This window comes from Dromiciops gliroides, chromosome 1, assembly GCF_019393635.1.
Source record: "Dromiciops gliroides isolate mDroGli1 chromosome 1, mDroGli1.pri, whole genome shotgun sequence".
Lineage (NCBI taxonomy): Eukaryota > Metazoa > Chordata > Mammalia > Microbiotheria > Microbiotheriidae > Dromiciops > Dromiciops gliroides.
The window spans coordinates 501,498,502-501,524,445 of NC_057861.1; the positions used below are offsets into that span (position 1 = coordinate 501,498,502).

Consider the following 25,944-nt stretch of genomic DNA (forward strand, 5'->3'; position numbering starts at 1 on the left):
TATACTATTCCCCTTCATGCACTCTATAGTTCTGCAAAAATGGCATTCAAGTCAATCGCCTGTCTTCCTGCCTTTGCACAGACTGTCTGTCCCTTGTCTCCGAGATGTGCATCCTCCTCACCTTCACTTCTTAGAATACCCAGTTTTCTTCAAAGCTCAGCTTATATACTGCTCTGTACACAGAGCTTATCCCAATTATCTCACCTACCACTGCCTACTTCCCAAACATTACCTTGTATTACTTTGTATATCCTTAAGTATATGCATGTTGCTTTGCATAATATAATATAAGCTCCTTGAGGACCACCTCACTTTTGACTTTGTATGCCTAATACCTATGGGCCAGAGGTCCAGGAAAAGGAGGAAATTCAAGGCAGGGAATTCTCTGGCAGAGTCTTGGGTATAACCCTAAGCAAATAAGTTAGAAAATAGTTTCAACCTAAAGTTGAAGGGTAAGGACCTAGAGACTAGAGTGCAGTCCTGAAATTATGCATGGATAAGTATGGCACTAGAGACACCCAAAGAATTAGGCTTTAAGAAAAAAGCAAGGTTACCTGGAGGAACTGTCTAGCAGTTTTTGAATAATATTTCAAGTTAAGAGCAATGCTTTACACAAAAAGGGGGGTCGGGTAATGGTGGTCTTGTAATTTCATCAATGTAAGAAATTCTTGGTGTAGAAACTCCCACCAAATGTAATTACAATTATCTTTCGCTTATAATATCAGAGTTGCTTGGAGTCACGTAGAGGTAAAGTTTCTTGCCTTCCAACCAATCAGAGAACCATCTACATCAATTCAATTCGATAAAAACTTATTAAATGTCTACTACTTGACAGGCACTGAACTAAGCAGAGGAGATACAAAAAAGACAATCCCTGCCCTCAGGAAGCTTACAATCTACTAGGAAAGACATGCAAACAAATATAGAGAAAGGAAGCTGGTTGGTGTCCTTCATTCTCGAAGAGGATCAAAAAGACATCACTATATTGGGGTCAGGGTACAGTGTGTCCAATTGGCTGATTAGACCAATATGAGCTCAGAAGGGTCTACCACAGGTTAGGCACAAATAGTCCATATGAACATTTGGAGTGGAAACACTGAATGAATGAATGAATGAATGAATGAATGAATGAATGAATGAATGAATGAATGAATGAATGAATGAAAAGGTAAGGCACTAGAATTAAGTGGAGCAGAAAGGCTTCCTGTGGAATGGATTTTGATTGGGACTTAAAGGAAACCTGAAAGTTCAATGGTCAGAGTAGAAGAGAGCAAGCATTCTAGGCTTGGGAGACAACCAGAGAAAATGCCCAGATATGAGAGATGGAGTGTCTTGTTACTGGAAGATCCAGGAGATCTGTGTCATTAGATCAAGAGTCCGAATTGGAGAGTAAAGTAGTAGAAGACCAGAAAAGTTGATGGGGGCTGGGTTATGAAAGGCTCTTATGACACTCTGCATTTTATATTTGCTCCTAAAGGCAAGAGGAAGCCATTAGAGTTTATTGAGTAGGAGGGTAACATTATTAGACTTGTGTTTTAAGAAAAACACATTAATGGCTGAATGGAGAGAGACTTGAGGCAGACGGATCCACAAACAGGCTATTTACAGTAATCAAGGCATGACAAGATGAGGGCCTGCACTAGAGTGGTAGCAGTGTCAGAGGAGATAATGGGATATATTTTAAAGATGTCCTAAAGGTGAAATCAACAGGCTTTGGCAATAGTTTGGAAAGAGGAGATAAGAGAGAATGGGGAATCCAGGATAACTCCTTGGTTGCAAGCCTGAGAGACTGGGAGGATGGTGTTGCCCACAGTAATAGGGAAGGCAGGAGGAGAAATGGGTTTGGGGAAAAAATTAATAATGATTTCTGTTTTGGGGCAACTAGGTGGCACAGGAGATAAAGAACTGGCCCTGGATTCAGGAGGACCTGAGTTCAAATCCAGCCTCAGACACTTGACACTTACTACCTGTGTGACCCTGGGCAAGTCACCTAACCCTCATTGCCCTGAAAACAAACAAACAAAACCTTGGGAAACTGAGTTCTGTTTTGTATATATTGAGTTTAAGATGCCTATTGGATATCTAGTTTAAGCTGTCTGAAAGGCAAACAGATGCAAATTTGAGGTCACCCAAGAGTTTAGAGCAAGACAGGTAGATCTGAGAATCATCAGCATAAAAATGGTAATTAAATCCATGAGAGCTAATGAGATTCCCCAAGTGAAGATGCATAGAGGGAGAAGAGAGCCCAAGATACCAAAATGTCCTCTCTTTCTCTGGGTACATAATTATTTGAATGAATTAATCCATACTACTAATACAAAATCATGTGTGTATACCATACTTTTTAAAATATAAGTGGTACTCGCAATTCCTTTACAATGTTGCAAAATACTACAAGTCCTTGAAAATGTTGGATTTCATGTGTTTGTGTATATATGTATAAATATATTTATATATGTATGTCCTGCAATTGAAATCATGGGAAGAGTAGTACCACAGGCAAACTGAAAGGTGAAAGGGCATAAATCCCTAGTACATAGTTGTGAGAAGAAAACTATACCCTGGATGATGGCATTAAAAATTTACCTAAAATAGGGGCAGCTAGGTGGCGAAGTAGATAGAGCACTGGCCCTGGAGTCAGGAGGACCTGAGTTCAAATCCGGCCTCAGACACTAAACACTTACTAGGTGTGTGACCCTGGGCAAGTCACTTAACCCCAATTGCCTCACCAAAAAAAAAAAAAAATTACCTAAAATAGTAACAACTAAATCTAACCAAGGAAATTTATTGATACAGACTGCATTTTATCATCTCTAGCTCCAGATGCATGACTCATTCACCATAGCACCACCTCTTCTAGTCCTGGTCAGGCCCAGAAGGATATGGGTAAAAGATCACTCTAAAGTGCTAAGAGCTATATTTTTTTCAGTGAACATTATATGAAGTTTATTGAACTTCCTCTCTCCTCAACTGGGTCTCCTCATCTCACCCAAGGTAGAAGTGTATCCACCACTCTCAGACCTGTTCCCCATGTGGACCAGCAAGAAAGCTTTGACCTGCTCTTTTTCTAACCTAGGCAGGTTCACACCTCCTTAAGCAACCTGACAGCCTGGCAGTCCTCCAGTCCTGGGGGCTCACTATATTAGTGGCAAATTTTGAAAACCTTTATCTCTACAGCAATTCAGATTTCCCTAATTCAATCAATCTACCAACCTCTCAGTTTTCTCTAGTAGCAGAGATTACAGGCATGTGCTACCATGACTCAATTAATATTTTTCCAAATCAATATACAAGTTTAATTGTATACATAAACTTTTTTTTTAAGTGAGGCAATTGGGGTTAAGTGACTTGCCCAGGGTCACACAGCTAGTAAGTGTTAAGTGTCTGAGGCCGGATTTGAACTCAGGTCCTCCTGACTCCAGGGCCGATACTCTATCCACTGTGCCATCTAAGCTGCCCCTCATACATAAACTTTTAAAACATTAAATGTATTAAGTAGTCCAACAAAGAATGTATAAAAATGGAATAAATAAAAAAATCAATTTAAATTACATTCATTAAATAAAACCTATTTGTTAGATGTGTTTTATAAGTCTTAAAAGTCAATCTAGGGGCGGCTAGGTGGTACAATGGATAAAGCACTGGCCTTGGATTCAGGAGGACCTAAGTTCGAAAATCCAGCCTCAAGCACTTGACACTTAACTAGCTGTGTGATCCTGGGCAAGTCACTTAACCCTCATTGCCCTACAAAAACAAAAAACAAAACAAAATGAAACAAAGTCAATCTGTTGTTTTTTTTTTCCCCAATGTGGTAGGTCATGCAGTACCTTCCAGGTGGTTGTTGCTGGGTTTTTTGCCCAGGGTCACACAGCTAGTGTCAAGTGTCTGAGGCTGCATTTGAACTCAGGTCCTCCTGAATCCAGGGCTGGTACTTTATCCACTGCGTAGCCTAACTGTCCCCCAGGTGGTTGTTCTTTATGAGCATTCTATTTTTTTTATTTTTTGAGCATTCTCAATTCTCAGTATCAGGATCAATTCTAACCTACAGAAAATTAGTTGACTGTAATGTTGACAACTAACACTAATTTCTCCATCAAAGTAACAAAGACAGATTTCTATGTTTGTGGATTAATTTAAAAAAAAAAATCACACCAGGAGCAGCTAGGTGGCGCAGTAATTAAAGCACCGGCCCTGGATTCAGGAGGACCTGAGTTCAAATCTGGCCTCAGACATTTGACACTTACTAGCTGGATGACTGAAGGCAAGTCACTTAACCCCAATTGCCTCACACAAAAAAAAAACCCCACACACCAGTAAATCATAGTTATCTTTTATTTTTTACTTAAAAATAAAGATTGTTCATAGATATGTAGGTAGCAGAATATTTTAAAACCAAATAAATGGTTTAATTTTAAATTTAAATTTACCTCTCCTGTGACTTAGGGCATTTTTCTCAATTCAAACACTAAGAATTTAATCCAGTGCCCAAAGCATTATTCTGCACCTTTTCAGAAAACTAGCGCATAAGTAACCATAAAGGGCAGCTTTGTGGCTCAATAGATTAGCAAGCCAGGCCTGGAGTCTGGAAGACTCAGCTTCCTGAGTTCAAATCTGGCCTCAGACACTTACTAGCTGTGTGACCCTGGACAAGTCACTTAACCCAGTTTGCCTCATGTTTCCTCATCTGTAAAAGGAGATGAAGAAGGAAATGGCAAACCACTCCAAGTATCTTTGCCAAGAAAACTTCAAATGGGGTTATAAAGAGTCAGACATGACTAAAATGACTGAACAAACAACAAAAAAGAAAACATGATGTAGTAGATGTACAACTTAACAATAATAGCAAAATAACCCTCTAAGTAAATGTCAATATTCTCACAGACTACTGATCTGTTAGATGGGGGTGTGATAACTTCAAAGGGTTGTCAGGAAAATTCCTAAGTCTGACAGAAGAACAAAACAACAAAGTTTCCAGGCTGAAGCAAATAGGTTGAGAGAGGGTTAGTCCCCCAACAAAGCCCGTCATCCAGGCATTGGACCTGAAAGACCCAGAGTTACAAAATCCATGGGTTTATGTACCCTTCCAAAAGTTACACTTATATAACATAGGATTAATCTTGATTAGTTGTGCTTCTAAAATTAAAACATATGCTTAGGAAATATGAGGAACTACCTAAGTGACCATAAATGTCAGCATTATGATGACAATAGGGTGGGTCATTGTCAGGCCACTGGTGAGCAGTGTGAACTCCTTGAGAAAAGTATATCACTCATGGTTACTAAAATATAGCATTGCTGACTACTGAATTTTGTGATATTACTTAATGCTTGACATTGGAAAGTTAGACAGAGGAGAAACTTAACCTTTTGACCATAAAATAATATCTAAATATAATAAATCACAATTTTAATTGATATATTGATTAGTATCTTAATCAAATCACTTATAACTATGGTGAATCTCTTATAACTAAAGGATGGGGGAAATCTCACTCAGAGTGAACAATGAATTAGGTCTTAAAATAAATGCAGGAAGAGAAGAGGGAATTCCAGCAAAGATACTCATGGAAGGATTATAAGGAGACTCCAAAGAGTTATAGCACAGTACCTTGTGCCCCTAAGGAGTTCCACAGGTTGCTGAAGGAATGAAGCTCAGTTAAAATCCTCTGCTCAACTTCTTTCCCAATATCTCATCAAAGATTAATTAACAGTTACTGAAGTAACTTCCAAAAAAACACGATAGGAAACTAATCTAAGTTTGGCAAAGCTCATTTATGGAGAATAGTAAGATCAGCTTTAGACCTGGAACAGACCTCAGAGGCTAGCTGGTCTATCTCATTTTACAGATCAGGAAATGAAGACCCACACAGGCCTTTCACAAAATCGCATGGATACCAAGTGGTAAAAATGGGATCCAAACCCACATCTTTTGACTCTAAATTCAGAATTATTTTTCATTCTCTCACACTGTCTTCATTAATTGCCCTTTGACACTAACATTTTGGAGTACTTCTGAACATTACTTTTACCAATTATTGGGAATTATATGAATACATGCCATATCATGTTGACAGTATTAAACTAATCAACACTTTGAGTAGGATTTTCAAGCTAATTGCACATTCACTAAATGATGTGGTGTAGACCAATACTTTCCAACTTAATGAGTCCCCAAAAACCTCTCTAGTATCCAGCAAATTGGACAAACTGCAACTAGAACTATTTACATGTACTTCAGAAACACACCCACATCATTCATCAACCCTCAATGATCTAAGTATCTCTAAGATACTTACTAATTTTGTGACTGTATAAATCACTAAGACTCTCTATACTTCAATTTCCTCATATGCAAAATTGGGGGGTAGGGAAAAGGGTTGTCTGTAATAGTCTCTAAGGTTCCTTGTAGCTCTGAATCTACAATCTTATTATCTTTATCCCCTTAATTATCATCATGTACTTCCTTTCCACCACCCTTACTCTATCCTCAACCTATCTATACATTAGTGAGGATAAAAAGAGAATGGTATAGCAAATTAAGAAATTCACAATCAGATAGGAAAAAATTTAGGAAGTCCTGATTTAAAGTACACCTTAAGCTAAAGCTGATCATATCATATGAGGACAGATTTTTTTTTTTAATTTATTAATGTCAAAAAGGTAACATGTTGCAAACCAGGTACACAAGGGTCAAGAAAAAAGATCAGATTAGTCAAATAACTATCACTTTTTAAAAATGCCTCCTTGATGTCAATATACAATTACAGAAAAAGTAAAGTGGAAGGAATATACTTACTTATATAAGATGAGTGACTAGCCCACTGTCGAGGTTCTCAGCCCTGAGGTTGAGGTTTACTAATTAACTAGTCTCCCTGATTCATACTATTCCCTCTTACAATCCAGACCACATTCTATTAGTTTCATTATTTTTATCTTTGTTATATATTAGCAATTCAATTCAACATGAATTTCTTAAGTACCTATAAGGCACAAGACCCTGTGCTTGGGATATGTACAAAAACAAAATAAAGGAGATTAATATGGGTTGGACTTTGAATGATATTTAACTTACCAAGAGAAAATGTTTGCTTAAAATAACACCCAGAAAAGAGATAATGAAATAGAGTTTCAATTTTCATCTGACTAGGTACTAAAACTAACATGAAAGAGGAAGTCTCCAAGTTTATGCATCTAGGGCAATGTTTTCAAAGTATGGTCTGAGGAACCCTCAGGTTTTCCAAGATCCTCTCAGGGGGCCCAAGAGCTCAAAACAACTTTCAAAATAATACTAAAATGTTTTCATTTCTAATACTGTATATGCATACATTTCTATGCATGTATAGGTATACACATCCACACACATCCACATAAACAAAAACTCTTTGTGGTGGTCAATCATTTTTAATAATGTAAAAGGGTACTGAGGCCCAAAAGGTTAAGAACCTATGATTTAGGATCATAGTTCTATCTACTATATTAGCAGTAAGTCTTGAGGGAAGTGACTATTTATCATTCTGTCTTTGTATCCTCAGCAACTAAATACCTTTCACATAGTAGGTACTTAATAAATTCATGTTGATTCAAACTGGTGCTACACAAAAAAAGATAAAAAAAATAATCTAGTAGGGGGCAGCTAGGTGGCGCACTGGATAAAGCACCAGCCCTGGATTCAGGAGGACCTGAGTTCAAATCCGGCCTCAGACACTTGACACTAGTTGTGTGACCCTGGGCAAGTCACTTAACCTTCATTGCCCCACAAAAATGAATGAATGAATGAACGAATGAATGAATAAATAAATAAGTGATCTAATATTACTCTGAAGAAATTCTTCATTTTGAGAAAGAAAGGCCTGGCTTACACTAATGGAAACAGCAAAAATATTTTTAGGTTATTGCAAAGTCTTTCAAACTTGCTAACAAATTCCCTTTTACTTCAACAACATCAAGAGCTCACTATATACTGACGATTTTAACTAGATACACCTCCAGGAAATACATACTTTTAGTATTTATTTATTTCCTATGCATTCCTGGATATTACATCAGTGTGGATCCCTGTAATGTAAAATTCTTAGTGAACATGAGTATTCATCTTAATTCAGACCTTAACCAAAAACAAGAAATGAGATGATTAAAAACAAAGAAAAGTGAAATCCAGGTCTTCATGAAGAAGTGTCAAATGAATGAAGTGGCAACATGGAGCTAGTAGTAACCCCCAAAATATAACACAGTATCCTTCCTGCTCCTCAAGAAACTTGAAACTTAGTGTGTCTGACTTAAAATAAACATATAATAATATAATATGTACTAAACCTAATATGCCACAATATTTCATTCCATAGGTACTGATTCTTCCTTTCTCTCCCCAACGGGGAAAAAAAAGAATGGTCCTTATTCATATAGCCCATTACCTGACGTTTTGAGTAGGGTTCCACCTCTCAGAAGGCAGTTCTCCACTCTGTGGGTCATCTACAGGAGGATGAAGAATAGAAATGCACACATCTCCATTCTACAAGACAAAAACCAGGACATTCAATATATACCAATAAAGAAGAACTTTGAAGGTATGTTATTTTATTTTAAAAATACTAGTTCTCATATTCAGCTCTTTTTTCTTCGTATAACTTTGTTTCCCTCCTTGTTAAAGGGCAAACATACTTCCTGCTTTTATTTCACCTGCAGATTTGAAGTCAAGATAGCCATGGCAATTTCCCCCAAATATTTATGCATAAATGTTCATTTTGTCCAAATTCTATTCACTCAATTGCTTTCTAAGAGCAACCCCCCCCAAACAAAACATCATCACACATAGAGCACACTATTTTTCTCAAAAGCATTTGAAATTCAAGAGACACACATACCATGGAGTCAAGGAATTGCAAAGAATAGTGAGAACCCATCTAGTCTACATTCAGGCACAAACCTTCAAGTACTACTATACCTACAATAATGGTAATCTGTCTTAAAATTTTAAATCTGCTGATGAGATTTTTACAGGCTTCCCTTGAGTATTTTGACTTAGTGTTTAGTAACTCATCATTAACTCATTAAAACTCATAAATCCTTCTCCTATGTTAAATGAGCATGAGCCCTCTTACCCTCTTCATAATAAAGTACCATAGTGACTCAAAAGTACAATACTTACAAGCTCTCCCAAAAAGGATGGAGTCTAATTACCACCTCTGGAGAACTGAGGAGCTCAGGGAGAAGTGACAGAACCCAAGTTCCTTGGACTGGTCCAGGATTGCTTTAGTTTAGAAGACATGAGAGGCTCCCATGAGAGGTTTTTTTATCTTTTTTCTTTTTTTTTTTTTTTAATGTGTGTGTGTGTGTGAGGCAATTGGGGTTAAGTGACTTGCCTAGGGTCACACAGCTAGTAATTGTTAAGTGTCTGAGGCCGGATTTGAACTCAGGTCCTCCTGAATACAAGGCCGGTGCTCTATCCACTGTGCCATCTAGCTGCGCCCCCATGAGAGGCTTTTTAAAAAAACACGTTGTAGGAGAGGTATCTGTCCCATTCTCTCCAGTCATCTGCCATTGCAATCATCTGTGTTTTCATACCCCAGATTTACACACATTCTTATTTTTTCTCCTGTCTCTTCTCTCAACACCCTACATAAAAATTCTCAGTAAAAGAACACATAAATATGAGATTATATTGTGCCCAGAATAAGCTCTGAGCAATAATTGTTCTTTGTCCCAAGAAAGACATACCACCAACATATAGCTGTCTAGCCTGAAAAATGTCCAAGAACACTATACTGTTTCCCCTGCTAGGCCCAATGTAATGCTTAAAATTCATTCTTTCCTCATCTACAAATTACACTACTTTGTTTCATTGTTTCCATCTACCTTAAAAGCTATAAGATATACATAGTTTACAAATGTGTTTATAAACACTCATATGTACTCATGAAAAATGTGTATATTAAAAATGCACATTAACAGGTTTGATTTTTAAATAAAATCCTTACATACATACACACACTTAAACAAATTTAATGTGCAAAATTACTACAAATGAATGAACATAATTACATAAAACCACAAAACTCTTAAGTGCCAAGTAATTTTCAAATCACATCCTGGATTTAAAAAGAAAAAATGAAGTTAGGAGAGAAAAGATTGATCACTACACTTTTTGCTATCTCAAACAAAACACTTACCTAACAGGAATACAACAGGTGAAGAGGAAGAAGGAAGACATAGAAGGGCTATAGCACAGAGCAATTGGGGAAAGTATGAGATGTGACAAGTTTAGGGATTAAGGATTGTTAAGGGCTAAAATTCTAGCTAAACTGTCTAAAATATCTAATGAGTGGTAGCCAATAAATTATAAGCTTTAGCAAGAGTTAGGCTTTTAAGCATTTATTAAGGAGAATAAGAATTTGGTAAAGAGAGAAGAAAAGGCCTAGATTCCTATCTATTAAAGAGAGAGCACATTTCTAGCTCCCTTCTCCACCAGCATCCCCAGGAAAAAGCCCTCAGTCAGAGCGCCAGGCTCCCTGCTTCTTCCTCCCACAAGCAAATGTCACTTCCTGACGCCAAAGAAGACTCCTGGTATTGCCCTCAAAGACCTTCACTTCATGGCAGAACTATCCTATAGTAAATCTCCAGCAGGTGGTGTCATTCCAATCATTACAGGATTAAGGGTCATCATTAGGCATAGGTGGTATGAAATCTAGGTATAATGAAAAGATGATTGGATTTGAAGTTAAAAATACCTAGACACTTACAAGAACAATGGCCATGGGCAAATTCCTTGATCCCTCTGAGCCTCAGTTTCATCCTTTGTACTTCTATTCCCATCACCTAGCACAATCCCTGGCAGAGTACAGGCAATTAATAAGTGCCAGTTAATTGATTTGAAGACATGTGGAGATATGGAAAAAGGAAAAACAAAATTCAAACAACTGTGCTGAGATATTCAGTAGGCTACTGAAACAGTCCAGGCAAAAGGTGATGAGAATCTGAACTAGGATGCTGGCTTGATAAAAAAGCAAAAAAGGGTAGATTAGAGAACTACGATGAATTAAAATTGACAAGAGTTGGCAACTGATTAGCTATATGGAGCTGAGGGAAAATGAGCAGTCAAGAATGTCAAGTTTGGGGGCAGCTATGTGGCACAGTGGATAGAGCACTGGCCCTGGAGTCAGGAGTACCTGAGTTCAAATCTGGCCTCAGACACTTAACACTTACTAGCTGTGTGACCCTGGGCAAGTCACTTAACCCCAATTGCCTCACTTTAAAAAAAAAAAAAGAATGTCAAGTTTGGGTTACTGAAGGAAGGTGATATCCTCACAAAAAAAACAGGGAAGGTTCAAAAGAGGGTGTGATGGTGGATGGAGGGGAAGGCAATGAATTCCGTTTTGGATTATCAGTTTGAAAAGTCAACAAACAGTGGTATCAAAGTCAAATAGAAAGGAGAGGGAGTCACTAATCCTTAAAGATCCCTGAAGCTGCATATTGACATAATTTTAAAATGTAATGTTATATATTCTTTAGTGTATCTTTATTTATTGTGTCAAATATTTCCCAGTTACATTTTAATCTGGTTTGGGCTACAAATGGGAGTGCTGCATACATGCAGCCTATTTGACACCTCTGGCTTATAAGATAATCAAGTTCAGAATGCACCACAGGCTGTTGGTGACATTGGACTGTAGTTTAGGCAAAAGATAAGAGCTATATACACAGATCTAGGAGCCACATGCATGGTAAAGATATTTAAACCTATGGAAACTGATGAAATTAGTAAACCAAAGAGTGTATAGGGAGAAGGCAGCTCTGAAAAGTCTTGGAATAGACTAACAGTTGACTGGGGGAGTTAAGAAGGAGCATGACAGATAATCCAGCAAAGGGGACTAAGAAAGAGCCATGAAACAAACAAACTCTAGGAGAAACGATAGAGAAAATGTCAGGACAATCCAGAGAGAATAACAAAGAAAACAAGCATCCTATATTCTCCTGGTCAGTAACTTTTGTGGGAAAGAATTTTTGTTATTATTTCATTACAGTTCCTGACAGATCAATTACTAAAAACATCAAGAAAGTCTAAATACTTTTATCTACTTGAATAAGATAGGAGCTCCCACTCCTCGTTAAGCATTATTTCTTGTCCATATGACACTGAATTAGTTCAAAAGGATTGATAAATACATATTATGAAAGTCTTTTTAAAACAGTATTTAAAATTAGCATTCATGTCATTGATTTTTTCATTTTTCTCTTTTTTATTTGAGGAATGCATATATGTTATAGGAAAAAAATAAGTTATTGACATATCTAGATGAAGAATTGACTATACCTTTCAGTCAAAGATTCTTAACCTGGGTCCATGATCCTGTTTTTGTTTGTTTAATATTTTGTTAACTAGATTTCAATAACAAGCTTCCTTGATAGTTTTGAGTATTTTATCTTATGCACTTAAAAAGATTGTGAGAAGGAATCTATATTGGCTTCACCAGACTGACAATAGGGTCCATGACACACAAAAAATTAGGAACTTCTGCTTTAAGTCAGTAAATAAAAGCATAAGCATCAACTATTTGTCAGGCTCTGTGTTCAGTGCTAGGGATACAAAGAAAGGGAAAAGATAGCCCATGCTCTTGAGTTCAGTCTAATGTAAAATTTACAACTATGTACAAACATGCTTTATATAGGATAAATAGTAAATAACTAAAAGCAAAAAGGCACTAGCATTAAAAGAGGCTGAGAAAGGCTTCCTGTAGGAGATGGGATTTTAGTTGGGAATTAAAGGAAGTCAGTAGTTGGAAACAAAGAGAAAGAGAGCATTCCAGGCATGGGAGACTGACAGAAAAAAAATGCCCAGGGCCAAGAGATGAAGTGTCTTGTTAATGGAATAGCAAGGGGGTCAGTGCCAAAAGTACACAGTAGAAAGTAAGATGACTGGAAAGATAGAAGGTGGCTAGGTTAGGAAGGACTTTGAATAATAAATGTGGAATTTTGTATTTGATCCTGAAGGTGATAGGGAGCCACTAGAGTTTATTGGGAGAGGGTGGAGAAGAGGGAGGAGAGACATGGTCAGACTTGCACTTTAAAAAAGAAATCACTTTGATGGTTCAATGGAGGATGGATTGGAGAGAGGAAAAACTTGAGATAGAACACCCACCAACAGGCTATGGTAACAGTCCAGAGATAGTGAGGTCATGAGGGCCTACAGTAGAATGGTGGCCGTGTTAGAGAAGAAATCAAGAGATGTTGCAATGATGAAATCAACAGGCCCTGGCAACAGATTGGTATGGAGAGTAAGAGCCAGTGAGGATTAGAGGATGATACCTAGGTTGTGAGCCTGGAAAAGTTGGAGAATGATGTTGCCCTCTACTTTATTTTTTGTTTTTTTAGGTAAGGCAATTGGGGTTAAATGACTTGCCCAGGGTCACACAGCTAGTAAGTGTCAAGTGTCTGAGGCCGGATTTGAACTCAGGTACTCCTGACTCCAAGGCTGGTGCTCTATCCACTGTGCTACCTAGCTGCCCCTTCATGGGTTTATTGTAAGGAAATCTCTCTTTAAAGTATTATATAAATGTAGTTTACTATTAAAAAAAATGATGAGTAAGATGCTATCAGAAAAACCTGGAAAGACCCACATGAGCTGATACAAAGCAAAATGTACTATATACAAAATAACAGCAATATTGTAAGATGATCTGCTGTGAATGACTTGGTTATTTTCAGCAATGCAATGATCCAAGACAACTCTGAAGGACTTATGAAAAATGCAATCCATCTACAGAGAAAGAACAGATGGTATCTGAATACAAATTGAAGCATAATTTTTTTTGTTAGTTCCTTTATCTGAAGTTTTGTTTTTGTCTGTTTTCCTTCACAACCTGGCTAATGTGGAAATGTTTTGCACGAATACTCATGAATAACTGATATTGAATTGCTTGAGTTCTTGGGGGAGGGTGGGAGAAAGAGAATATGGAACACAAAGTATTTGGTTTTGGTTTTGGTTTTGCAGGACAATGAGAGTTAAGTAACTTGCCCAGGGTCACACAGCTAGTAAGTGTCAAGTGTCTGAGGCCGGATTTGAACTCAGGTCCTCCTGAATCCAGGGCCAATGCTTTATCCACTGTGATACCTAGCTGCCCCACTGAACACAAAGGTTTTTTTTTTAATTGATGTGAAAAATTTGTTTTTACATGTAATTTGGGAATATAAAAATTCTAAATAAAAAAAAGTTTTGAGTTCCAAATTTTATCCCTCCTTCCCTCTCTCCCCACCCCCTCCCTGAGGTGGTAAACAATGAGATATGTTATACATGTGCACTTATATAAAACATTACCATATTAGTCATTTTGTATAAGAAAACTTGAGTAAAAGAAAAATTTGAAAGAAATAATGTGAAAAATAGCATGCTTCAGGGCAGCTAGGTGGCACAGTAGATAAAGTACTGGCCCTGGATTCAGGAGGACCTGAGTACAAATCCAGCCTCAAACACTTGACACTTACTAGTTTCTGTGACCCTGAGCAAGTCACTTAACCCTCATTGCCCTGGAAAAAACACACCACCAAACAACAACAACAACAAAACATGCTTCAGTCTGTGTTCAATCAATATCAGTTCTTTCTTTGGAGATGAATAGTATGCTTCATCATTAGTCCTTTGGGATTGTCTTGGATCATTGTATTGCTGAGAATAAGTTATTCAAAGTTACTCACCAAACAATATTGCTGTCTCTGTGTACAACGTTTTCCTAGTTTTTCTCACTTCACTATACATCAGTTCATACAAGTCTTTCCAGGCTTTTCTGAAATCATTCTGCTTGTCATTTCTTATAGCACAATAATATTCTATCAACCATCATATGCCACAGCTTATTCAGCCATTCCCTAATGGGCATTCCTTTGATTTTCAATTCTGAGCCACCACAAAAAGAGATACTATAAATATTTATGGACAAATAAGTCTTTTTATCTTTTTGGGGTATCTTTGGGATATAAGCCTAGCAGTGGCTGGATCAAAGGGTATGCAGAGTTTTATAGTTCTATGGGCATGGTTCCAAATTGCTCTCCAGAATGGTTGGATCCATTCATAACTTAAGGGAGCTAATCTTGATGCCATTTTCATTCTCATTGAAGGGGTCTGATATCATCACTAAAAACATCATGCTAAAAAAGCATAGAAGCAAGCACAGGGCCCTGCTTCACTTCACTGATGACTGGGAAAGTGTAAGAATATTGTCCATTATCCAGAACCCATGCAAGCATGTTGTCACGGAAATGACATACAATAATGATGAATTGGGGAACAGCTAGGTGGCACAGTGGATAACAGCCCTGGATTCAGGAGGGCCTGTAACTAGTTGTGTGACCCTTGGCAAGTCACTTAACCCTCAATGCCCAACAAACAAACAAAAAAATAATGATGAACTCCTTTGGGCAACCACATTTTGGGTTTTTGTTTGTTTGTTCCTGAGGCAATGGGGGTTAAGTGACTTGCCCAGGGTTATACAGCAAGTAAGTGTCAAGTGTCTGAGGCTGGATTTGAACTTGGGTCCTCCTGAATCCAGGGCCAGTGCTTTATCCACTGCGCCACCTAGCTGCCCCAGGACAACCAAATTTTGACATGATTTTCCACAAGCCCTCACAAGTAACAGTATCAAAGGCCTTGGTCAGATCAACAAACACTGTATACAGACCTCTGTTCTGCTCCTGGCATTTTCTGGAGTTGTTGGGCAGCAAACAAGATATGGATCATTTCTTGGCCCTTTCTGAAGTCACACTAGCTCTCATCTTCCAGGTGAAGGATCAGCCTATTGCAGATGACTGTGGCATTAGAATCTTGCTGGCAATGACTAAAAGAGAAATCCCACTGTGATTGTCACAGGACAACCTATTTCCTTTTCCTTTATAGAAATGGACAATGAAGGCACCCTTGAACTCCTGGAGGATAACCTCTTGCTGTATAACCTGGAAAATTTCAATCAGCTTTTGTATGAGCAGTGAACCTTGTATATCTCAGCTGGAACAGAATCAGCATCAGGCTCTTTGCCACAGGAGAGGAGCCCAATGGCATTCAAAACAACTTCTTCAGTTGGAAATTCAGCTAGAGAGGGATTGACTTCTACCAGAGTCAATATACAGTCAATGGCTTCAGTACTGAGTAATGTCAGTCTGTTGAGAACACTATGGAAGTGTTCAGGCCATCTCTCCAAGATCATATCCTTATCACTAATCAATGTAGCTCCATCAGCACCGAGTAGTTGAGATGCACCATAGGTCTTCAGTCCATAAATAGGCTTCAGGGCATCATAAAAATGCTTTAGATTTTTACTATCTGCAAAAACTGAATTTCATCTGTCTTTTTATTGAGCCAAGAATCCTGCATGTCTCCAAACTTCACCTGCACTTTATTTTTGATTGAGTTAAATACTGCTTTCTTAGAGAAAGATGAACTATCTTGCTGGTAAGCCCTGTGGCATTCTCACTTTTCATTTAGTAGCTTTGGAATTTCCCCATCATTTTTACCAAACCAATCTTGATGTTTGTGAGTGTTTTGGCCCAGATGAGTAAATGTGGTGCTGTATACCAAATCTCTGAAAGCTGCCCACTCCTTTTCTGCTCCACCGCTGCCAACCATGCATTAGCACAGCTTTCTTTCCAAGTTAGTAACTAACTGTTCCTACTACACTCCAATCTGTTGACATTAAATTTTCTGGTAGTCATCCTGCCTTAGAGCCACCTCTTTTGTTGAATTTGAATATTTAGCTTGGAGAGGATAAGTCTATGATCAGTCCAGCACTCTGTGACATACACAGCCTTCATCATTCTCACATCCTGCTTGTCTCTTCTCCTTACAATGATATGGTCTATTAAATGTCAATGTTGGGGCAGCTAGGTGGTACAGTGGATAAAGTAACAGCCCTGGATTCAGGAAGACCGGAGTTTAAATCCGGCCTCAGACACTTGACACTTACTAGCTGTGTGACCCTGGGCAAGTCACTTAACCCTCATTGCCCCCCCCACCAAAAAAAAAATGCCAATGTTTGCTGTAAGGGTGTATCCATGAAGTTTTATTGCATTTAGGTAAATGGAAAGCAATATTGGTGATGAGGTCATGAGATACACAGGTACTAAGTGACCATTGCTGTTTCTGACAATTTCTTCCAAGACTCCTTGCCATGTCTGGTAGTCTATCCCTACTCTTATGTTAAAGTCATCCAGAATTATAAGCTTGTCCTCTTCAGCACACTGATAATGAGGGTCTCCAGATCTTCATAAAATTTTTCTTTGACCTCAATCAGGGTTTGTCATGGTGGGAGCATACACACTGACGATGGTGGCATGGTGCTTTCCTTCAAGTGGCAATTACATTATCATGAGCCTGTCATTCACTCCTTTTGTGAGGCACACAAGCTTGTTGACTAGATTAGTTTTTTGTTTTTTATTAGTGAGGCAATCAGGGTTAAGTGACTTGCCCAGGGTCACACAGCTAGTAAGTGTTAAGTGTCTGAGGCCGGATTTGAACTCAGGTACTCCTGACTCCAGGGCCGGTGCTCTATCCACTGCACCACCTAGTTCCCCCAACTAGATTAGTTTTGATAGCAAAACCAACATGAGCTTCACAGTACTCCTCTTCACTGTAGGCACTTCAGAAAAACATACATCCAACTTCAGTTATCTGGCCTTCATTTGCCAGCCTTGTTTTACTCAAGGTTGTTATTTGGATTTAATACCTGCTAAGTTTTTTTATTTAATATAATCAAAATTATCCATTTTATATGCCATAATGCTCTTGTATCCTCTTGTCTGATCAAAAGTTCTGCCCTTATTGAGAGATCTACAGGTAAACTATTCCATGTATCCCCATTTGGTTATGGTATCTCCTTTTATATCTAAATCATGTACCTATTTTGACCTCATCTTGTAATAGGGTGTGAGATATTGGGCTATACCAAATTTCTGCCAAACCACTTTCCAGTTTTTCTAGCAATTTTTGTCAAATGGTGAGTTCTTGTCCCCAAAGCTAGAGTCTTTGTGTTTATTAAACGGTAGATTACTATGGCCATTTGCAACAGTGTTTTACAAACCTAATGTATTCTACTGATCTGCCACTCCATTCCGAAATCAGTATCAGATTGTCTTGATGATTACTGCTTTGTAATACAGATTGAAATCTTGTACCTCTAGGCCACCTACCTAGGCCTTCTCTTTTTTGTATCACTCAAGGTATAAATTCCAGCAACTACGATTTATTATTTGATGAATGACTTACAATATAATTGTATACGTGAATGGTAACTACTATGGTAGTATGATTTGAGAACCATTAAAATGTCATGGAAAAACCACAGGACCTGGAGTGAGATGACCTGGATTCCAATCCCAACTCCAGCAGCAAAGAACAATATAAAACTATATAAATGAAAACAACTTTAAATAGTAATAAAACAGGGGGCAGCTAGGTGGCACAGTGGATAAAGCACTGGCCTTGGATTAGGAGGACCTGAGTTCAAATCCAGCCTTAGACCCTTGACACTTACTAGCTGTGTGACCTTGGGCAAGTCACTTAACCCCAAATGCCTCACCCCCCCCAAAATAAATAAATAAAAAAATTAAAAAATATATATATATCAATTGCTCATGGGTAGGCCAAGTTAATATAATAAAAATAACAATTCTCCCTAAATTTACTTACTCAGTGTCATACCAAACTACCAACAATATTTTATAAAGCTAGAAAAAATAATAACAAAATCCATCTGAAAAAACAAAAGATCACACATATTAAGAGAATTAATGGGGAAAAAAGGCAAAGGAAGGTGGCGCCTAAGCCTACAAGCATTTATTAAGCATATACTATGTGCTAAGTGTTAGGGATACAAAGAAAGGCAAAAACAGCTGCTCGAGAGCACATTCTAATGGGGAAGACAACTAGGTAAATAAAAACTCTAGGGGCAGCTTGGTGGTGCAGTGGATAAAGCACCAGCCTTGGATTCAGGAGGTCCTAAGTTCAAATCCAGCCTCAAACACTTGATACTTATTAGCTGTGTGACCCTGGGCAAGTCACTTAACCCTCATTGCCCTACAAAAAAAAATTTTTTTTAATCAAACAAATTCTATATTAAATAGATAAAGTTCATGTAAAAAGGGAAGGCATTAGAGCAGTTGGGGGAGATTGGGAAGGATGACCTGCAGAAGACAGAATTTGAGCCAAGTCTTTTTTTTTTTGGGGGGGGGGCATTGTTTTGGTTTGGTTTGGTTTATTTTGGTGGGGCAATGAGGGTTAAGTGACTTGCCCAGGGTTACACAGCTAATAAATGTCAAGTGTCTGAGACTGGACTTGAACTCAGGTCCTCCTGAATCCAGGGCTGGTGCTTTATCCACTGCGCCACCTAGCTGCCCCCTGAGCCAAGTCTTGAAAGAAGATATAAGGTAAAGGGATTAGAGCATTCCAGGCCTGGGGAATAGCCAATGCAAAGGTACAGAGACTACAATCCAAAACACAACTTAAAAGAGAAATACAAATGAAAACAATCATGAGGTTTTACTTCAAATTCATCAGATTGGCAAAAATGACAAAATATGAAAGTGGTAGAAGCTACAGGGAATGTGACACTAATGCACCATTGATGGAGTTGTGATGTGGCTCAAACATTCTAGAAAACAACTTGAAATTATACCAGAAAAGTCACTAAATTTGAGAAACCATTTAACCCAGAGATACCACAAATAGGCATATGGCCCAAAGAAGGCAAAGATAGAGGGAAAAGAAATAGGTAGGTAGGTAGGTAGATAGATTAGATAGATAAATAGACCACACATATAATATTTTTACTTGTATCCTCATTTTTGTAGTAGTAATCGACTAGAAGAAAAATGGTCATATACCTCAATTAGGGAATAGCTAAAGAAGTGGTGCATTAAAATAATAGAATATCATAAGAAATTATATATGTGAATATGTAGAACCATGGAAAGACAGATACAAACTAATGCTAAATAAAGTAGAAGCAGAAGAATAATGTATATAATGACCACTATAATGTAAAAGGAAACAACACTGAAAGAAGAATGATGGTAAAAACTTAACTCCCCCTCTTTTCAACTGAGTGGAATTTAGCATGTAGTCAGACAAGGCCAATGTAGTAATATGTTTTGCCCAACAATACTACTTTGTTACAGGGAAAGTTTTTGGAGTGTGAGGAGGGAATTGTTGGGGGGGGGGAGAATCAATAATTTTTTTTTTTTGGAGGGGAGAAAATGAAACTCAGCAAGATTAAAGAATTTACCTCTGGTCTCATGGATAGAAAGTAATAGTGGGGGCAGCCAGGTGGCACAGTGGATAAAAGCACCAGCCCTGGATTGAGTCACTTAATCATTATTGCCAAGAAGATGGAGAAGGAGGAGGAGGAGGAGAAGGAATAGTGTCAGGATACGAACCTAGGTCTTATGATTCCATGTACAATGCTCTCTATACCACTATACATTGCTTATTGACTTCAGAAGGAAGGTAGAGAAAAGGAAGGTGGCAAAATATATGGAAAAATATGGTTCATGGTTAAGAAATGAAAAAACCCAAAGGTTTGAAAGGCTACTAAAAAGCTTCACACATTATACTATTAATGGTCTCTTCAGGAAGAGAATAGAAGATGTGAGATGAGGCAAATAACTCACATTACAAAAGATGAAATTAACTATAACAGACAAGAAATGATTGGTATGGGGCAGAGCCAAGATGGAAGAGAGAAGGTGAGGACTCTCCTGAGCTATGTGAGAAAATAATTATGAATAACCGATCCCTGGGTCCCCTAAGAAATCCATTATTGATAATTTCTCACAGCTATACATAAAACCCCTCCAAATACCTTTAAATAATACCTCAAAACAAAATTTGAAGTGTCAGAAGCCACAAAAGGATGGAGTGGAACAATTTTCCAGTCCAGGACAAGAAAGGTCTGTTGCACTGTGGTGAGAGTGGTGTACAGTCCAGTGCAGGCTACATTCCAGCAAACCAGCAGTAGCCCTTGGGGGTGACTGAATCAATTATGACAGGTACAGTTTCCAGACCTCTCTGCTCAAAGATGGTAAGGGGGTCAGACAACTGGTCAGAAAGAACTTACAATGGTCCCTTTGCTGGCACCAAGGGCAAGATTTTTGCATTGCTAATATTTGGATTTTGGTCCCAGTCCTGGGTCTCAGTCCAGGGTAAGAAGCAGCACTAGCACACCAGAGATTGAGACTGCAGGGGAGCCAGGACCCTGGTCACAGTTCCAGAGTAGTAAAGAGTGCTTGCAGTCATTTATAAATCACAGCATAGAGGCCAGAAGAGTAATAAACATGTCTCTCTAGATCATACCACCTTGGAAGAATGGAAAACTTAAGGTCCCTAGAATTATCTCTAAAAACAGCTGCACAAAAAAACTGAATCTTGGGACAGTGGCCACTCCACTCTGGAAGCAGAGCTCCACATTAGTATACAGTTAAAATTCAAAAATGAACAAACAACAATAAAAGATACTGACTATAGAAAGTTACTATGGTGACAGGATAGCTTCAAACACAAACTCAGAAGACAACAAATTCAAAACTATATATCCAAAGCCTCAAAAGAAAAATATGAATTGGTCTTAGGCCATGGAAGATCTCAAAAAGGATTTTAAAAATCAAGTAAGAGGGGGCAGCTAGGTCGTGCAGTGGATAAAGCACCAGCCCTGGATTCAGGAGGACCTGAGTTCAAATCCAGCCTCAGACACTTGACACTTACTAGCTATGTCACCCTGGGCAAGTCACTTAACCCTCATTGCCCCACCAAAAAAAAATCAAATTAAGAGAGGTAGGGAAAAAATTGGGAAGAGAAATGAGAAAGAGACAAGAAAATCATGAAAAAAAGTCAACTGCTTGGTAAAGGAGGCATAAAAAATACTGGGGGGAAAACAGAATAGGACAAATGGGAAAATATATACAAAAATTCACTGAAGAGAAGAATGCCTTAACAAGCAGAATATGCCAAAAGGTAAAAAAGGCACAAAAATTCACTGAAAAGAACTCTTTAAAAAGTAGAATTGTCCAAATAGAAAAGGCAGTACAATAAAAAAAATTCTTTAGAAATTGAAATTGGGCAAGTGGAAACTAATGAGTTTATGAGACATCGAAAAACAATAAAACAAAACCAGAAGAATGAAAAAATAGAAGAAAATGTGAAATATTTCTTTGGAAAAACAACTTATCTGGAAAATAGAACCAAAAGAGATAATTTAAGAATTACTGGACTACCTGAAAGCCATAATAAAAAAAGAGCCTACCCATCATCTTTCAAGAAATTATTGGGGCAGCTAGGTAGTGCAGTGGATAGAGCACCGGCCCTGGAGTCAGGAGTACCTGAGTTCAAATCCAGCCTCAGACACTTAACACTTACTAGCTGTGTGACCCTGGGCAAGTCACTTAACCCCAATTGCCTCACAAAAAAAAAAGAAAGAAAGAAAGAAATTATCAAGGAAAATTGCTGTGATATTCTAGAACCAATGGGTAAAACAGAAATTGAAAGAATCCAACAATCACCTCCTGAAAGAGATCTCAAAATTTAAACTCCCCTGAGGGACAGCTAGGTGGTGCAGTAGATAAAGCATGGGCCCTGGATTCAGAAGGACCTGAGTTCAAATCCAGCCTCAGACACTTGACACTTACTAGCTGTGTGACCCTGGGCAGGTCATTTAACCCTCACTGCCCTGCAAAAAAAAATTAAAATTAAAATCACAGGAATATTACAGCCAAATTCCAGAGTTCCCAGGTCAAGGAGAAAATATTGCCAAGTAACCTGAAAGAAACAATTTAAATACTGCAGAGCCACAGTCAGGATAACACAAGAACATTAAAAGAACAAGGGGCTTGGAATATGATATTCTGGAGGGTGAAAGAGCTAGGATTACAAGCAACAATCACCTACCCAGCAAAACTGAGTATAATTCTTTGGGGGGGAGGGGGGGGGAAATGGACATTCAATGCAATAAATGACTTTCAAGCATTCCTGATGAAATGACTAAAGCTGAATAGAAAGACTGACTTTCAAATACAAGAATCAAGAAAAGCATAAAAAGGTAATACAGGAAAGAGAAATCATAAGGGATTCAAGAGGATTGGACTGTTTATATTCCTAGATGTGAAAATGATACTTATAAGTTCTAAAAACTTTCTCATTATTAGGGTAATTTAGAAGGAGGGCAAAGGTATAAGGTGAATATGATGGGATGATTCTCTAAAAAAAAATTAGGCAGCTAGGTAGCGCAGTAGATAAAGCACTGGCCCTGGATTCAGGAGGACCTGAGTTCAAATCTGGCCTCAGACACTTGACACCTACTAGCTGTGTGACCCTGGGCAAGTCACTTAACCCTTGTTGCCCCACAAAAAAGAAAAGAAAAGAAAAAAATTAAAGAGTGAGAAAGAGGTATGCATTGGGAAAAAGGGAAAGGGAGAGGTAGAATGGGATAAGTTATCTGACATAAAAGAGATGTGAAAGAGCTTTTACAGTAGAGGGAAAGAAGGGGGTGGGTGAGGAAGAGCACATGACTTACTCTCATTGGAATTGGCTCAAAGAGAGAATAAATACACACTCAGTGGGGTATTAAAAAAAATCTATCTTACCATATATGAAAGTAGGAGGGGAAGGGGATAAGAGAAAGGGAGCTAATAGAAGGGCAAATTAGGGGAGGTAAATGTCAGAAGCAAAACAGAGGGAAATAGGATGGAGGGAAATACATAGTAAGCATAGCTGAAAAAAATTTTCAGCAAGTTTTTCTGACAAAGACCTCATTTTTCAAATACATAGAGAACTGAGTCACATTTATAGAAATAAGAGCCATTCCTCAATTGATAAATCATCAAAGGATATGAGCAGGAAGTTTTCAGATGAAGTAATTAAAACTATCTATAGTCCTATGTAAAATGCTCTAAGTCACTACTGATTAGAGAAATACAACATTTTCATATTTTCCTCTTTTTCATTCCATTGGTTTTGTTTTATTGTTTCTTGAAATCTCATAAGTCATTAGTTTCCACTTGCCCCAAAACAACTGAGCTACCACCCCACAACTATCAGACTGGCTAATATGACAGAAAAGTGACAAATGTTGGAAGGAATGTGGAGAAACTGAGACACTAGCGCATTATTGGTGGAGGTATGAACTGATTCAACCATTTTAGGGAGCAATTTGGAACTATGCCCAAAGTGCTATAAAACCATGCATACACTCCAACTAAGCAATACCCCTACTAGGTCTGTATCCCAAAGAGATAAACCAAAAAGAAATGGACCTATATGTTCAAAATATTTATAGCTTTTTTTTTTTTTGGTAAGGCAACTGGGGTTAAGTGACTTGCCTAGGGTCACACAGCTAGTAAGTGTTAAGTGTCTGAGGCCGGATTTGATCTCAGATCCTCCTGAATCCAGGGCCAGTGCTCTATCCACTGTGCCACTTAGCTGCCCCCTATAGCAGCTTTTTTTGTGGTGGCAAAGAAATGGAATTGAGGGCATGCCCAACAAGGAGGGCATGACTGAATATGTTGTATATGATTGTGATGAAATACTACTAAGCTATAAGAAATAACAAGCAGGATACTCTCAAAAAAAAAAAAACAACAACCGTAAAACACATGAACTGATGCAAAATGAAATGAGCAGAATCAGAAGAGAATTGTATATAGCAGAGCTTCTTAAACTTTTTCAACTAGTGACCTCTTTTTACCCAAGAAATTTTTATGCAACCCTATATATATATATATATAGGTATATATAACCTTTTATTAGTACCAAATTTTTCACAAGCCCCAAATCTAGTTACATGATCCCATATGGGGTCACAACCCAGAGTTTAAGAAGTTTTGGTATATAATAACAGCAACATTATATGATGATTAACTAAGAATGACTTAGCTATTCTAAGCAATACAATGATATAAGACAATTCTGAAGTACTTTTGATGAAATAAGCTATTCATCTCCAGAGAAAGAACTGACAGGAGTCTAAATGAGGATTAAAGCATACTTTTTCTTTACTTTATTTTTCTTCAGCTTTGTTGTTTGTTTCCTTTCACATGACTAACATGAAAATGTTTTGTATGAGTACACATGTATAACAACCTATATCAAATTGCTTACCTTCTGGGGCGAGGCAGGGAGAAGAGGGAGGTTGGAATAGAATGTGGAACTCAAAATTAAAAAAAAAAATTTTAAATTTGTTTTTCCCTGTACTTGCAGAAAAAAATATTAAATTTGCAAATAAAAAAAATTACTGGTAACTAACATGGGACTGATTTCAGAATTAAGAAAAGGTCAAAATCTATACCAGATTAGATGTATAGAGATAAAAAGGCACTAATTAGCTCTGACCAAAACTATTTAAACAATCTATTGACACAAAACCAGTGTTTCATAAAGTAGAAAACAAATTACCCAGAGAAAAACTGCCTTCTTGATAAAAAACTTCCAGGAAAATTGGAAAGCTCTCTGGCAGGAATTAGGCTTAGATCAACACCTTACACCACACTCCACAATATATTTTAAATGGATACATGACCTTAATATTAAAGATCATATTACAAAAAAGAGGAACCTATCGTGTGATTATTACAGCTATGGGTAAGAAATGTATTCTTAACCAAACAAAGAGACAGAGATAATCACAAAAGATTTTTTTTAAAAAAGAACTTTTTATTACTAGAAACTGAAAAGCTTCTGCACAGACAACAACATTAATGCATATGGGATAAGAAGGGAGTGGTCAAATTGGAAAAAAAATTTTGTAAAGGATTTGTGGGTTTGTGTGTGTGTGTGTGTGTATAAAACTAAGTTATTCCCCAATAAATAAATGATCAAAGGATATGAACAGTTTTCAAAAGAAGAAATGGAAAGTATTCAACACCACATGAAAAAATGTTCTAAATCACTAATAATAAGGGAAATGCAAATCAAAAGAATTCTGA

At 37.8% G+C, this 25,944-nt stretch overlaps 1 protein-coding gene across 1 annotated transcript in view; it reads right to left on the minus strand.

The window, feature by feature from the left end:
* UBE2R2 (ubiquitin conjugating enzyme E2 R2) overlaps positions 1-25,944 on the minus strand; it is a 116,676-nt gene that overhangs the window by 10,276 nt on the left and 80,456 nt on the right. The window contains exon 3 of the mRNA XM_043988470.1: positions 8,412-8,509. Within this exon, the coding sequence (XP_043844405.1) occupies positions 8,412-8,509 (98 nt within the window). The remainder of the gene's footprint in view (positions 1-8,411; positions 8,510-25,944) is intronic.